This window comes from Benincasa hispida, chromosome 3 (genome assembly GCF_009727055.1).
Source record: "Benincasa hispida cultivar B227 chromosome 3, ASM972705v1, whole genome shotgun sequence".
Lineage (NCBI taxonomy): Eukaryota > Viridiplantae > Streptophyta > Magnoliopsida > Cucurbitales > Cucurbitaceae > Benincasa > Benincasa hispida.
This window is the reverse complement of record NC_052351.1, coordinates 45,086,490-45,103,515: the sequence shown is the minus strand read 5'-3', so window position 1 is coordinate 45,103,515 and position 17,026 is coordinate 45,086,490. Positions and strand designations below refer to the sequence as shown.

The 17,026-nt window shown below is 29.2% G+C and overlaps 1 protein-coding gene across 1 annotated transcript; it reads left to right on the top strand.

Moving 5' to 3' along the window:
- Positions 1-9,523: 9,523 nt before the first annotated feature.
- LOC120072509 (pyruvate dehydrogenase (acetyl-transferring) kinase, mitochondrial-like) lies at positions 9,524-13,020 on the top strand. The gene is made up of 6 exons (XM_039024886.1): positions 9,524-9,772; positions 11,054-11,315; positions 11,515-11,695; positions 11,883-12,030; positions 12,120-12,333; positions 12,791-13,020. Exons 1-6 carry the CDS (start codon positions 9,524-9,526, stop codon positions 12,847-12,849), a joined length of 1,113 nt encoding a protein of 370 aa, XP_038880814.1. The 3' UTR covers positions 12,850-13,020.
- The last annotated feature ends 4,006 nt before the right edge of the window (positions 13,021-17,026 follow it).

Below are 17,026 nucleotides of genomic sequence, written 5' to 3'. Positions count from 1 at the left end.
ATGATGCTTCATTTACACATTTAATTTTCTTATGTTATATTTGTAGTTTCTTCCATTTGAATTTGTCAAGTAACTACATAATTAAGTTATGTTGAAAAATAGTCCAAGGTTGTTCTACCGTAATTAGTCGTTGTATCTTACTGAGACTAGACTATAGTTTGCTTGCAGCTTGAGCAAAATGAATAATTTTCTTAAGGACTACACTTTGTAAACATGCCTAAACTACCTATTGAATCTCCATGAGATATAGTCTTATTATTTCATCTGACTTATTTTGAGTTTGGATATTATTATTGTATATAAAATGTGGTGCAATTGTTTGTATCTAGTTAAGGTGTAATCAATTTGCTACTGTTATTCAGTTCTTATAAATCATTTTCCCAACAATATATTATTTATATGTTTAAACAAGGTTTAGACATATGGAGATATAATATTTCACTCTATATTTTCTATATGCAAAAGAATGATATCGTATAGTTTATACATGCGGATGAATTCCTAAATCAGTGCAGAAAAGGAATTGAAAATCTGGAAAGAGAAAATAAGGAATTATACATGTAGTGAGCTAATTGGGTTGTCTGTGATGTTGTACATAATAGAATTGGTTAATATAAGAATTTGAAGAAATTTTGTTGGGCTCTTTTTAAAATTTTTCTCTTGGGCATATATACCAATACATTGTGTTTCATTCTTCTCCTTAACATCCCCTCAAACGAAGGGCTAGTTCCACAAGCCAAATTTTGGATCTTAAGGTTTGAAACTGAGTATGTGTGAAAGACTTTGTGACAAAGCTTGCCAGTTGGATAGATGACGATACAAAACGTATTTCAACATCCCCACGAAGCTCATGATCACAAATAAAGTGTATATCAATCTCAATGTGTTTAGTGCGAGCATGGAACACTGGATTGTTTACTAGAGCCCGAGCATTTATATTATTACACCAAAGAATCAGACGATCAACAATTGGAAGACCAATATCTCGTAGTAGTTGTTTTAACCAAATGATCTCTACTGCGGCATGAGAGAGTGCTCTATATTCAAACTTCATGCTCGAGCGTGAGACTATTGGTTTCTTTTTGGAGGACCATGAAATAAGGTTGTTTCCAACAAAGATACAATAAGCAAGCACGGACCGTCGATCATCAATGTTGGACGCTCAATCTGCATAAAAAAAGGTATTGATATTGAAGATATCACTAGGTTGCAAAAAAACCCCCATAGGTTTAGTACCAATACAAAAATCTCCATCGCAATTGTTAAATTATCGTTTTGTCCTTATAATACATCTTGCTCCTTAAGTCTCCACTGATCCACTAATGAACAATTGATTTATGGTCCTACCAATAAATCAAATCCATCTCGATCATAGAGAGGGTGGGGCCCCTTGTTCAAAACTAGGAGTCAGTACTTAAGTGAACAACCTATCTGTTAACCTGACATCGAGTAGGAGTGAATTTCATATTGTAGGACTATGTCCTCAACTATCTACCCGGTCTTACCCCTATAATGGAAGGCTTATTGAGTTGGTGCTGTTGAGCCACTCTCACCCATGCAGATTAAAGGATATTCCCGAATAAACTAGAGTTCATAGTTAGTCAAGATTAAGATCGAGTTACCTTAGATCATTGAATTGAAATCAGTTTTAACAGTAAATGGTGTTATAAAGAAGTGACTATTTCGTGGTTCGGTCTTATGTAAACATCTTTTGCATAAGATGCTCCCGCTCGCATGTCTCTACATGAACGACTTTGGGATCACGTTGTTTGTATCATATACAAAGTAGGCTGCATCCATAGTGTCCCTAGGGATAAGGAACCCTATCCTTATACTTTAGACCATTTTGACTATATACTCATACTTGATCTATTTTTATGTCTCTACATAAAGTTCAAGTATTCGTGCTATAGCCAAGGGTTCGTTAGTTTATTAGATTTAGACTATTACAAGTGCAATTTATATGTTTAATAACAATATTACTAAATAAACCTCAATAACAACTTTATTGTAAATAGAATAAGTTTAGAAATTACAAACTGCAAGTTTTAAGACATATAGTCCAAGAGAAGTGACATTTGTAGGCTTAATTTTTTCAAAAAAAAAAAAAAATCAAATGGTAATCAAATGGGACTTAAACTTCTAAATTTTCATAAGCCAATCAATTTAGACTCTTTATTACAATTACCTTTAAAAATCATTAATGCACTAATTTCTCAAACATGTGTAAACTTCTTCAAATGTCGATTTTACACATAACTACGCTAGCGATTCTCAAAGAAAATTATGATTAAGATTCAAAATTGATTCACTTATAAAAATTGAAAGGATTAATTGACTTTTTTAAGTATAATGTAATAGAAAACGTAAACGGATACAATTGTAAAAATTTAGAGTCTAGATTGATACAATTATTAGTGAAAAATTTAAATTAATACAACATCATGTATTTTCTAATTTTTGTTGTTGCCATCAACTAAATAATGACACATGTCATGGCTATTAGACAAATGATAAACGAATTTTGACATGACATGATTCATAAATGACAGGGGAAAGTTCGACGGCAATAAACTAAAATGACACAATATAAAATATATGATACGCTACTTAACAAAGATGGTATATTCCATGTAGAACGTGTCATGTTATTCTGTCCAAATATTTCTAACATCTATCACATCGCCAAATTAAATCAATCAATATTGGTCCAACAATTAATATGCCATACAATTATCTCAGATAAAAATACAAATACATTAACTATAAATATGACACAAAACTAAAAAAATATTAAGTATATATCATCTAAAACAAATACTTTATTTTTTAAAAAATAATTAATCATTAAATTCTAACAATTCAAATAGAAATTTCTAATTTTATAAAAAGATTTAAGTGCAATAAAAGAATAGATAAATAAGTTTTTTATTATAAAAAATGATTGATACTGGAAATAAGAAAGAGAGGAAAATTGTAAAATAAGTGAGTGACTAATAAAAAAATTGTGAATCACTTGGGAAAAATAAAGGGCAAGAGAGTAAAGTAATTAATGAATGGGTGGTGGGCCATGTTAATAATGAATGGATTCACACTGTTTTATGGAGCAAGGATTTTCAAATTGAATAGTCTTACCAAGTGGAAAGTTTTTAAAAATAATGTAATTTAATTAAATATTTATAAAAATAAGGTGGGTTGTAAAATATCGATAAATTTAAGGTTGCTAAATAGCATATTTCGTACACGATTTACCATTAATGTAACTATCCACGTTTTCAAAATAGATCGTATATGGGGTACATGATTTAGGTGACATGCTAGCAAAAAACCACCATCTGCCAAAAAAAATTAGCAGGTCATTTGCGTCAAAATCATGCAAAATCGTGGACATCAACCATGATTTTAGAGAGAATTTGATGGTTAGAAGAAAAAAAATGTTTTTGTTTGCCCCTTTTATAGGGATTTTTTTTTTTTTTAATTTCAGTCTCTTTGACCTAATTTTGTAGAGAAATTGAGGAGATTTTATGAGATTTTTCTACGACTTAGTGGTCATATATGATATGTAATATATGTCTCCTATTTCAATACCTCCATATTTCTCTTCTTCTTCTTCTTTTTCTTATTTTCAAATTATGTTGTTTTCTACTTTTTTTTCAATCAAAACATTTTTGTGTTTTGTTTCAAGGAGTTGAGACAACTTAGCTTTTGTTCTCTCCATCTTGTAGTTATAAATTAATGAAGTCTTGAAGATTTTGTATAGATGATGTAGGTGAAATACCAAACATAATTACTATGTATATTTTTTCTTCTTCATTTCTCTCTTCGAAAACTTGAAGATTTGTGAATACCTTTTTTTTCTTTTTTTTTTTTCTTTTTGTCTCTGAGTAATCGAGAGAGAAGAGAGGGGATTACAACTAGTTTCTTCCTTGATTTACATGAATGAAGATATGAATTTGGTAAAGTGATTTGATAAAGAAAATACACTTTTAAGAAAGGGAGATATGTGGCATTAGTATATGTCTATACACGTTTCACATGTAAAGGCAATAGATTTAACAGAAAGCTTAAATTAAGGTTTGTTATTCTTTTTTTTTTTTAATTTATTAGTATTTCTAAAAAAAAAAAAAAGCTTGTGTACCTGGATTTAACCGAAAACTAAAATTAAGGTCGATTATTTTTTATTATCTTTTTTGTATTTATGAATATTTCAAAAAAAAAAGAAAAAAAGAAAACTCGTGTATCTTGATTTAACTAGAAGCTAAAATTAATGATGATTATTTAATTATTTATTATTTGTATTTATAAATATTTCCAAAAAAAAATGAAAAACTCGTGTACCAGATATATGAGTTCCACATGGTCAACAACCTGGAGAGGTGTTGGGAAGAGGATGAACTCGTGCACACGAGTTCCCTACCTATTTTTATCAATATTTTAATATCCCATCTCAAATCACAAATTTATTATTTTTTCAATATTATTAAAATCATTTTCAATAACTACCTTATATTTGTGATTTCTTTTTAAACATACAATATTCTTTCTTGACCTTAATCCCACCAAGTGACTAGATTATGTTGAATATAAAATTTCGGGCCACTAAAATTTAGTGTATGATCATAGTGAAAGTCTATTTAAATAAATTTAGAGCTAATTAAGAATTATTGTGTCCAAAATTAAAATTTAGATGGTATAATTAATTTTTTTTTTTGTTAGTTTTGAATAGAAACCGTTAGTTATTTGTTTAAAAAATATCCCTAAATTTTTTAAAATTTCATTAATATCCTTAGTTTTTTAAAAAACAAAAGTAAAAAAACAAACTGTCAACAAGAGCGTAGCTCAATTAGCATAGTGTTCATACTATTTTCGTCGGAAACTCTTTATCTACACTTTATCACATTCCTTTCCATTTTCTCTTTCTTTTGCTACAATATATGGCCGTACACTTCTCTGTTTTTTTCCTTTCTTCTAAACCTAAACGATAAAGGTATTACAAAAGTATTGAAGAAATAAAAGAAACAAAATTAAAAGCGGGAAAGTGATAGACCATAGACTAAGGAGAAAGAGAGAGGAAATGGAAGAGGAAGGTAGTGTATGAAGCTCTTGCCCATATACTAATTAATGATAAGAACAATTTATTTTATTTTATTTTATTTTTTAAGATTAAGCGTATTAATACAACTTTTGAAAGTTTAGTGATATTTTTAGAATGAAATACAAGTTGTTTCTATTCATATGACTACGAGTGAATATTAATTAAAATTTTGAAAGTTTTTTTAAACCAATATTAATGATTTCTAGTAAAGAAAACTAAAAGTTAAATATAGTTTTTTTTAAAAAAAAAAAATTGAAGGATATTATTGAGACTTTTTATGAATGGTTTTTGTAGTATTTAATTCCAATTATGTTTAATGGGGAAACCGAACATAATATTTAGTAGCAAAGTGTGAACAACCAACATGTGATCAAACCGGCGAAAATCCGACGAAATGAAATTCGCTATCTTTTTAAATGTTTTATAATAATAATTTTTTAGGTTACGAAATAGGAATTTATTAATAAAAAAGAAAATAATAATAAAGAAAAAGAAAAGAACGTGAAATTTGTCGAATAATTCCGCAGCCCATGCTTCCAATCCAAAGCAAACAAAGCATTGCTCTTGCGTGTCCCAACCTTATCCATCGCTCCCACCTGGCCCCTTATCTACTGACACGTGTGTTATCCCCCTTTTTAAATTTATTTTCGAAAACTTGTTTTTCTAGAAAAAAGAATTGTCCGAAAATTTCCCCCCCTCTACTTTAGTACTTTTTTTGTCCTCTGAAGAATAGGATAAATTCAAACATTGAGCAGAAAAAAAAAATACAGAAAATATTAAGGATAATTATTTTAAATGTACCTGTTGAAAATATTAAGTAGAACAACGTCATAGACAATGATATTTTGTTATATTTATAAATAAGTTGATTTATTTTTATTATTTAAAAACATTCAAAATATTAAATTATCACTATATTTTGAAGATTGTATTGATTAAAATATTAAACTAAAAATCGTTTCAATATAAAAGTTGATTTTTTTGTCAAGTGTAACAATTTACACCCTCGTTCTAATTTAATTTGAAACATATCAGTTGAGATTTGTAATTGTTTTATTTAAACTTTAAAATTATCATAAGTGAATCGATTTAGACAATCTATCAATATTATCTTTTCAAATTGTCAATTAATCCATTCTTATATGCGTAGACCTCTTCGAAGGTCAAGATTAACAAAACTAATGATTAAAATTGATTAATGAACATTTTTTTTTAAAAAAAACCCTACTTAAAAATCTAAAGTGATTCACTTGTGGGATTTTAAGGGTTTAGTTGATAAAATTAAATGTCTCACAAGATTTTTATTTAAACATAACCTAATAGAGAGGGTAAAGTGATACACTTATGAAAATTAAGAATTATAATTACTACGATTATTTGTTTGAAGTTTTAATTTATATAAATTAATTTTTTTTTCTAAAAAGTTATTATAGTCCTAGGAAATTGATATTTTTTTTTTACTTAATAGTTATAGAAAAGGCACACTTCATTTCTTTTTTTTAAAAAAGGATTTGTGGTTGATTATAAGTGTTTACATGGCTAAAGTAGACTACTTTTTTTTTTTTTTTTTTTTTTTTTTTTTGCTATATGAGGTTGGAAAATTAAATCCATGACTTCGAAGTTGATAATACAAGTACTATATCGCTATGCTCATTTTGGCTGTGGATATCGGTCTTTTTTAAAACTTGATTTAAGTATTTTATTGTTATTCATTTGTACTTATTTTGATGTATTGGGTAGGTCTAAGTATTTATTGTATGTAGATTTATTTTGTCATTTCTATAATTGGTTGAATTTATATATTTTTGTTAGTTGATTTGCATATAGTTTTCTAATTTGTTTATGTTGACATGTTAATTTCATTAATTCAATTTTTTAATTTGAATTCAATAAGATTATAGAAATGTGGGGTTAAGATTAATATACTAAACAAAAGTAGGGGTAAAGGGGATTATTATTACAAAGGTAGGAAAGAGCATCCAAAATTTTAACTTGTTTGATATGTTGAAACATTTGTAGACCCTAAAGAGAGAGATAATATCTAACTATTTAAGCTATATTTATTTCAACTACTAGTCTAAGAAGTTGAATTTTCAATTTTATTCCATTTGATTTGTAACTAGTTATATTTTTTAAGTTTGCTTCTTATAGTAATGCTTTATGGCTTTTTAATTAGGATTGTATTTAATTATAATTACCTGTTTTTTTAAGTATAATATAGTTAGAGAAATTTGAACATCAGATACATGTTTTTTGATTAGGAATACAAACTTTATATCATTTGAGTTGTGTTCACTATGATTAATTATTTGTTATTTTGTCTAATGGATTTAGTTTTTTCTTTTTTTATTTAAGCAAGTGTAAATATGTTTGGATTGACTATGAACTTTTTTTTTTTTTTTTCTCTTGAGTATCACTTCGTCCTCAATTTTTTTTAATCATTATTTAACTCAATACTTGTCAAAACAAGCATAGTTCAATAGACATACTATATATGTTAGTGTCTAAAAGATATGTAGTTCAAATTCCTCTATACATATTGTACGGAAAAAGAACTCAACACGTCATAAACAAGTAAGAAAAGTATTTGACAACTTGCCTCGTTAATAAAAAAGTTTAACCGAAGTTACAAGCCTACAAATTGAAACATTAAATCCAAATTCTTTTAAGGATAAATATAGAGTATAAAAATTTTAACCACCCACATCTAAAAAGTGATATAGGTAAATTACCGTTCAGCCTTACTCAATTTCACAACTCAAATTTAACTTGATTACAACAAAAGTTTAAGATAAAAGCCAAGTTTAAGTTACGTTTGACATCGCTTTAACTATATCAAAAGGCCATTCGGAAAATGCTTAACTGTTTTACGCATTTGGTGATTTGGATTTTTTTTTTAAAAAGTAAATTGATATAAAATCACTTTTCGGATCTTATGTTTTCCAAATTCTGCTAAAGACTAACTTTCTCTTTTAGATTCCTTATTAATCAGACACGTTTTTTATGATAAACGATTTTTTTTTATCAATATCTTTTTCTTCCTGTTTTTTTATCGATTCACTTTTGAACATTTTAAAACCACCATTAGAGCATCATAATTACAACAAGAAACAAATTCAACATCAACCACAATTCATTAAGTTTTATTATGTACTTTTTTTTGTTCAGTCATCATTTTCTTTTTTAATTGTAATTTTCTTTTTCCTTCATCAGTTTATGATTTATAAAAGGTTGTTTTCAAATATAAGAAAATAAACAAATATATTTATAAATAGCAAATTTTCATTGTCTATTAGCAATGGACCATGTAGATCGCGGGTCAGTGATAGACTATTATATGTGTCTATATGTAAATATTTACAAATATAACAAAATTTCATTGCCTATTTTCTATTATTTACAAATATTTTTAGCAGTTTTTTCATTTAAAATAATTTTTCCTAAATAGATATTTTTTTTTGTCACAATTTGTCTATACTCATTTGTTCATTACAATTATCTTATACAACAATTATTTTTTTCAACTTTATTTATCATATAATGTAAGAAAATAACAATATGTAATTTGTACTCTTTTAGGGGTAAAATATAGTTTGTAATTTAAAATATAAAAATTATAAATAAATACATAACAAATAATATACTAAAATAATAATAATTAAATAATAAATAGACTATTTTTAAATATAAAAAAATGAATAAAAATATTTATATAGCAAAATTTTAGAACTATCAATGATAGACGTTGATATACACTTCTATCAATATCTATCAATGACATTGTTAAACACGGATAGAAGTCTATCAATATCTATCAGCATTTATCATTGATAATTTTAAAAATTTATTACATCTTATAAATATTTTCAACAATTTTACTCTTTAAAATAATTTTTTTAATTAAATTATATCTATTTCGATTATTATAATTAAATTACAGCAAATTTGACATGTTTAAAATTGAAATCTACCAAAGGTGAATTAACTTCTTATAACATTTGAATACAACCGTTAAAATTAAAAAATTAACACGTATGTATGAAGATTTAGAAATTATTAATTTTTTCATACAGAAATAAAACAAACTATTTTCTATTTTTCGTGTACGAAGAATAGAAATAATCCGAAAGAAGCAACAAAAGAAGCTCCAAATCCAAATCATCTTTCCACCTGTTTCAGTTGAATATCCATGACTGCGATCTGCTTCAAATACCAACCCTAAAAAATTCTCTCTAAACAGGAAGAACAGCAAACCAACTGCCTCATTAATGCCTCTACAAAAGGCAATTCTAGCAAAACAAGCAAAAAACACAACAGAGTCGTTAGCTTGAAGGAACCCCTCCAATTTCGTCTTCTTCTTGCCTTGCATGCCGGTTTTTTCTCCCATTTCCTTTCTGGGTTTTTCGTTCTGGGCTCCCTCTTTGACCCATGGCGGCTAAGAAACTCCGTGAGACCTTCTCCAAGAGCCTGATCGACGACGTCCAGAAATGGGGTTGTATGAAACAGACTGGGGTTAGCTTGAGATACATGATGGAGTTTGGTTCGAAGCCTACTGCCAAGAATTTGCTCATTTCTGCTCAGTTTCTTCACAAGGAGCTTCCAATTCGGATTGCTAGAAGAGCTATTGAACTCGAGAATCTTCCTTATGGTCTCTCTGTTAAACCTGCTGTTTTGAAGGTCTTTTTTTCACCTTCCTCTTGTCTTTTTTCCCTATATCTGCTTTGCATTTAGCTGATTTGGATGTGGGTTCTTTCTGAATTCTCGAATTTATGAGGATTTTCTGACGGAGCATCTTATGGCCTCTTTGTTAAACCTGCACTTTTGGAGGTCTTTTTTCACCTTCTTCTTGCCTTTTTTTCGCTTATATCTGCTTTGCATTTAGCTGAATTGGTTGTGAGTTCTTTCTGAATTCTCGAATTTATGAGGATTTTCTGACGGAGCATCTTCCTTATGGCCTCTTTGTTAAACCTGCACTTTTGGAGGTCTTTTTTTCACCTTCTTCTGGCCTTTTTTTTCCGCTCATATCTGCTTTGCATTTAGCTGAATTGGTTGTGGGTTCTTTTTGAATTCTTGAATTTATGAGGATTTTCTGACTCTGAGCAATTAGGACTTATTGATTAATGTAGTGTTTTTGTTTCTGGCAGAGTAGGTTTCATTTCTTTCACTGGCTTCTGATTTTGGTTTCTGATCATTATTTGTGCATTTTTCTGAAATTCTTTGGACCCTTTTTGTGTTGCTAATTAACTTGTTTGTTTGAGGTTTTCAATTTAGGATGTGCAATATCTGATCCTGCTTGTGTTAATTACACAGTGAGTCATTCAGGGCAGTTGGCTAAATTCTGTACAATTATTTAATTCTCTGTTTGTTGCTGTTGTAGGAGATTTCCCTTTTTATTCAAATATCCTTCAGTGCTTTTGCTGGTTAACTGTTCTCAGCTGCTGCTTGCTTTTTGATTGCTTTTAAGAGCTCGAATCTTTGTTGTTGAGACATGTTTTGCCTAGAAAAGTAATGCATTATCAAATGTTTAAATGTTTTGGGGGCTGTTTGGGAACTGTCTTCAAAATAGTTTTCTGCTTTTTAGAATAAAAGTTCTAGGAAAATATTTTTAGATAATTGTTTTGAAAAGTTGTTCTAAAGTTTGTCTATGTTTCAGATGAATGAATTTATTGTTCATCTCAAAATTGCATTCTTGTGAATACTGATTTCGACGTAGACAGTAATGTGAACAACTGAACATATATAATTTCTTTATTCACAATCTTTAAAAGCAGAAAACTTTTTTTTTGAACCAGTTGTTCAATCAGAAGCCATTAGTTTTTTATTTGAGTTTCACGGTGTATGAAAAGGCAGATTTCTTTATATTATATTTCAGGCACGACCTTTTACTGGTTTTACTTTTTGAAGCTGTGTTTCAGGTTTTCAGGGACACAATTTAATTTTCTCTAAATGTTTTCTTAGGTACGTGATTGGTATTTGGATTCTTTCCGTGACCTTCGGTCCTTCCCTGAGATAAAGAATTCAGATGATGAAAAGGAGTTTACACAAATGATAAAGGCAATTAAGGTGAGACACAACAACGTGGTTCCAATGATGGCTTTAGGCGTTCAACAGCTGAAGAAAGGCCTATGTCTGAATAGTATTGGTTATCAAGATCTTCATGAGATTCATCAGTTTTTGGATCGCTTCTACATGTCAAGAATTGGGATTCGCATGCTCATTGGTTGGTCTAATTTCCATTTCCTTAGTCAAAAGTCCCAAGTCCCATTTGTTCTGCCTTCCCTACTTCCTTCTCTATTTGTCTATGTAATTTTATGTTTTCTTTGAAGGGAGGATAGCAATATCAAAATCTAAATCATGCCATTATTTTATGATTTTCTGGAGCCTTAACATTTGGTTTGTGAAATTTGATTGTTACTCAGGGCAGCATGTGGAATTACACAATCCCAATCCCCCTCCTGACTGTGTAGGATATATACACACAAAAATGTCTCCTGTGAAGGTTGCGGAGAGTGCCAGTGAGGATGCTCGTGCAATCTGTTTACGTGAGTATGGCAGTGCCCCCAATATCAAAATCTATGGAGATCCGAGTTTTACATTTCCGTAAGTTCTTCATTTTGACTTCACTCGGATGTTTCACTCTTGTAGACTTTACTCTTTCTGCTGGAATTTATTCCACTTTTTGCCTGTGTGCTTATTTCTGGGCTTGGATTTTGAGGCAACTGATCTCGATTCTGTTCTTAACTTATATGTTCTTTTATATCGATATTTTTATTTGTGTTTTTTATAGTTATGTTCCAACACATTTGCATCTTATGGTCTTTGAGTTGGTGAAGAACTCATTACGTGCCGTGCAAGAGCGTTTTATGGATTCTGATAAAGTTGCTCCTCCAGTTAGAATCATAGTTGCTGATGGAATTGAGGATGTCACTATTAAGGTATTGTTCTTGAGCATTTCCAAAGTTAAGAAACTTCATTCTCAATGCAGTCCCAAAATAATTGTGGATATGATTGACTTGCATTGCAGGTATCAGACGAAGGTGGTGGCATACCCCGAAGCGGCCTTCCCAAAATTTTCACTTACCTCTACACCACTGCCAAAAACCCTCTGGACGAACATCCAGATCTGGGAACAGCGGATTTGGTGACAATGGCTGGATATGGTTATGGCCTTCCGATAAGCCGTCTGTATGCTCGCTATTTTGGCGGGGATCTGCAAGTGATCTCCATGGAAGGATATGGTAAGTAATTCTTGCAGTTTTAGTTTTACAGTTGCTGTTTCTTGTACACGGCTCGTGAAGTCAACCTTTTTGCCTATTTCGTTCCTTCCGACTGTTTGTATGACTAGAGAAACAAAGAAAAGTCTCATATTCCTTCATGGATTGGTCTTTCCTGACTGTTTGTATCTTTAGAAACTGATATCTTGTCCAGTTCTCAAATTGATATCGATGATGGTTACTCGTTCTACTTAGATGCAGCCGGGGTGGAGCATCTTATTTACCTTCTTTACCCCACCAATTACAGTTGATGGGAAGTATATATGTCTATAGCAGTAGTAATGGTTCAGTTGAATTTCTTGATACTGACTGAGTCTTGAAATGTTAATATCTAACTGTCATCTTGATTCTCCGTTTGAACTCACCGTCGATATGCTTGTTTTTGGGTGGATAACTGGTGTTGTTATTGAACTGTACGCAGGAACAGATGCATATCTTCACCTGTCTCGTCTGGGGGATTCACAAGAACCTCTGCCATGAGGAAAAGGAAGAATTCCATGGGGGATTTGGTATATATTGAAATTGATCCAATTGTAATAACTTGGAATTTAGTAAGCGCATTCTTTTTCCGTTGCATATTCTGCCTTTTGCGTTGTGCAAAAATGCATTTTCTCACTACCATTTATTATTCCATTGGGTTAACTTTAACCATTCCATCGTGTTAGGTTTAACCATTTCACTAGAAATTTTTTTCCCTCCCTAGAAGGAGAAGTTTCTTGACGAAAAAGATTGAAATTCCATTGAAGATTAAATACAGGCATAATTTTAAAACTCTTTTAATATATATTAGACACTGATATTTTGCTATATTTGTAAATATTTTAGTTCAAATTTTCTATATTTGAAATCAAACCAATATAAAAAATATTTTCAATAAGAGTCTATTATATCTTACATTTTTTTTTTGGTTATGTTGGATTATTATGTTTGATTCCGAAAGTGGCTTTAGAGTTACCAAAATTACGAGAAAGAATAGTTTTGAAAATATAACTTTATCAATCTCCAAGTTTCTCCAAGTTTTTTAAAATAGGTGTATTTAGTCTCTTACATTCTTTCTAAATTAACTATTTTAGTCTATGAGAATGTGTCTTTTCTAGAATGTGATTTTAGAGTCTCCAAGATTACCAAGTGTATGGTTAAAACAAATAGATTGTCCAAGTAGACTTTTTAACTGCTATGTGGGTGGTCGACTAATTCTAGGTGGCTTGATAATTGGGTGTCTAATTACAGTTATTTTCTTAAAAAAAAAAAAAAAAAAGAAGAGAATAAAACACAACTTGAGAGAAAATTTCCATAAATAGAAATGTATTCTACCCAAATTCTTATACTAAAATTCATATATTTTTAAATTTTCTCCAAATTTGATTATCATTATCAAATATTATATTCAAACTCAGTTATCTTTATCAAATATTATATTAAATTTTTATTTAATTTTTCAAAACTTCAGGCCAATTTCATTTTTCAGATTGGATTTTAATTTTTAAATTTTGGAAAAATTATTATTTTTTTAAAAAATTAGGTTTTATATAGAAAAAAAATATAAAATCTCGATATTAATTTGTCCAAGAATTTATCGATGTTGATATTAATTTGTCCGAGATTAATATCGAGATTTTATATATTTTTCACATCTTACTTTTTTTTTTTGAAAAAACTTTAATCCTTCCCAATATTTAATAATCAAAATGCAATCGTTTGGGATCTATATAAAATATTCATTTGAATAATTGATAAATTTATTAGGAAATAAAAAATTAGGTTGAAAAATTGAAAAATTATGTAAATATTTGATAAATATAATCGAAAAAAATTAAAAAATATATAAAATTTAATATAAGATTTTAGAAGATTAGATGATATTTAAAAAATTCTACTAATCTGAGTGTAATCCGTCATATTGATTAATTTTTAAAAAACTAAATCAATTATTTCAAAACAATGAACAGAAAAAGTTAATTTTTAACTTTAAATGGATGAGGGTGCTAGTTTTGTTTGAGGAAAACTACAAATTTGAGCCCTAACAAAACACGACCGCCCACGGAAAAAGAACAGTGTCGACCACCAGCGAAGAATCAACCAATTTGATTGATTGCGACACACGGAGAAGATCGTTCAGTGGCGAAGCTTGGAGCACCTGCGATGACAGAAATGGAGAACAGAGGTCGTATGTTGGGGTTACAGTGAAGAAGAAATAAACCTCACTAATCTCGAATCTATAAAATCCATAAAAAGAAAAATCAAATAGAAATACCCACCAAGTCAGAAAACAGTTTTCTTTATGGAATATAAATGGAGAAGACCACACTCACATTCCTTAAAACTCTATATGAATAGTACTTGGAATCTTTCACCAATAACCAAAATTGTATATTTAAGAGTTGATTTCTTTTAGTGGGTTCTCAAGAAAACCGAGGAAGAACCCCTTTTATTTTTATGGATTGTCAAAAACATTAAAAAAAGGCTGACTCATTTGGTTTGTTTTTTTCCCCTCTTATTTTCTTTTGCTTTTTCAAAAAATTAAAATTGAAAATAAGGTCTAAAACTTGTTGAGTTTCAGTTTTTTGGACGGTTTTTAGCCGATATTTGGAAGGTTAAATGATGTCCAAATTAAATGTGTGACCTATGAATTTTGATGATGCATTTGTAAGTAATGGAAGCATCCATGAGTTGTGTCTGTGTACTTTCTAAATGTTCAAGTCTCAAGTCGTTTGGTGTTTTTTATAGAAAGTTATGGCTAAATTCTGTCTTAATTATTGTAATCTCTTTCATTTGCTTTTATTAGTGATTTATTGAAGATATTTAGGGAGACACTTTGTGAGACTATATATAGTGTATTGTAATCTTTGCCAAGATAAGGTTGAGAAAGAAATCAATAGAAAATTAAATATTAGTGTCCATACTTTATTCTTTCTCTCTTTAATAAAAAGCTCCATCACTCAAATAATTTTATTTTTTTCACTCAACCATTTAACCCAATCATCATCAAAAAGTTAAAAAAACTTTGTGTATAATAAATATTAAAAGAAAATTCAAAATAAGTATCTCATGGAATCTAGTTGTTTGGACCATCATAAATAGTTAAAACTAGTTATTATTAAAACTAGATATTCTTAAGAATTTAATGCCAGGAAATCATCTTTTGGTCACAGATTTAAAATAAAAAAATAGTTTTAGGAAAAGCTAACCTAACTACTTTAACAAAATTGAATCAGATAGCCATTTTTAGGACCAACCACTACAACAAAAATTACTTACTAAGTAATTCTTCAATTTGAAATTATCTTTGATTTTTCTAAAATTAATTATAATCTATGTCAAACATCATTTTGACGAAAATAAAAGTGATTTTAATCCATCCAAAATTACTTCCAAATATATCTTGCGAGGATTTTTGGATAGACACTTTAATGTTTAAAGTTGGAAGAATGCAGGATTTGATAAAATTTTCTAAACATTTCCTATGATCAGATGTTGATTTTATAATTATTACTATTATTATTCCCTTTTATTTTTAAATATTGTGATGGACACAATACTTAACGAGAGTGTGGCTCGAAAGTAAATAAACTAATTATATTGTTTTCAATAAACAATATGTGAGGTAGGAGATTCGAACTTCATAGTCTTAGCTTTTAATCGATAATTTATATTTTATGTTAGTTAAACTATGCTCAAACTCATTTCAAAATCATATGAATTAATAGAATCATTCAAGTTAGAACAAAATCAATTAGTTGAAAAACGGGTGTTGTGGGTAAAATTATACAAAATAAAATTTGCCACATTCCATTTATGAACAAAGAACAGGGTATGAACAATACATTTCTAACCTCTAGTTGAAGTGCTCCCTTAAGTTAAGATATGGGAAAATTTTCTATAGGTTTATATTGTTTTTGTACTTTCATACTCGTGTACCTTTAATTTTGGTTCATTTTTTTTTATATTTACAAAATATTTATTTTGATTTATTTTATACTTTTTAAAAAGTAACAATTTCAGTTCCTTCGTTTTCATTTTCAATGGACCAAATTAACATGGTCATTCTTTTAAAGTTCAATTACTAAAATGAACAAAAGTTGAAAGTGCAACAATTAAAATAAACATCTTAAAAATCAAAATTGAAATTTGAACGTATATGAGTTAAAAGTGAACCCAAGTAAAAAATATGTGAACCGAGATAGTATTTAAAGGACCTTTTTTATATTACATTCATTTATTACTTGTCATGTCGTCAATATAATTTTAAAAACAGTGTGGGATAAATTTCAAGTGTGAAAGGTCCTACATACTAATAGAAATTTTCTAATCATATGTCTATGTCAAATCATCCGTCAATTTTTGATCTTTGAATTCATTTCACTTTGATCTTTTAGGTTCTGGAAGTTTATACATTTGCGTCTCTCATCCCTACATGTGTGTTAAATTGGCAAAGTTTCATTTTATTGAAAAAGAGATCCACTTGTGGCCATATTGGTGATGGCGATTGAGATAACTACCATAAATTAAGGCTTAAAAGTATTATTTCAAGTTTCAATAAAATTGCAAACGACGCCCCCTATTTATAGTTGGATGGGTGGGCTAAACGTTTGGGGCTCCAACTATCTCACTTAAGTGCTCAATTATTTTGATCCGTTTCCTTACTCTCCCTCGTTTT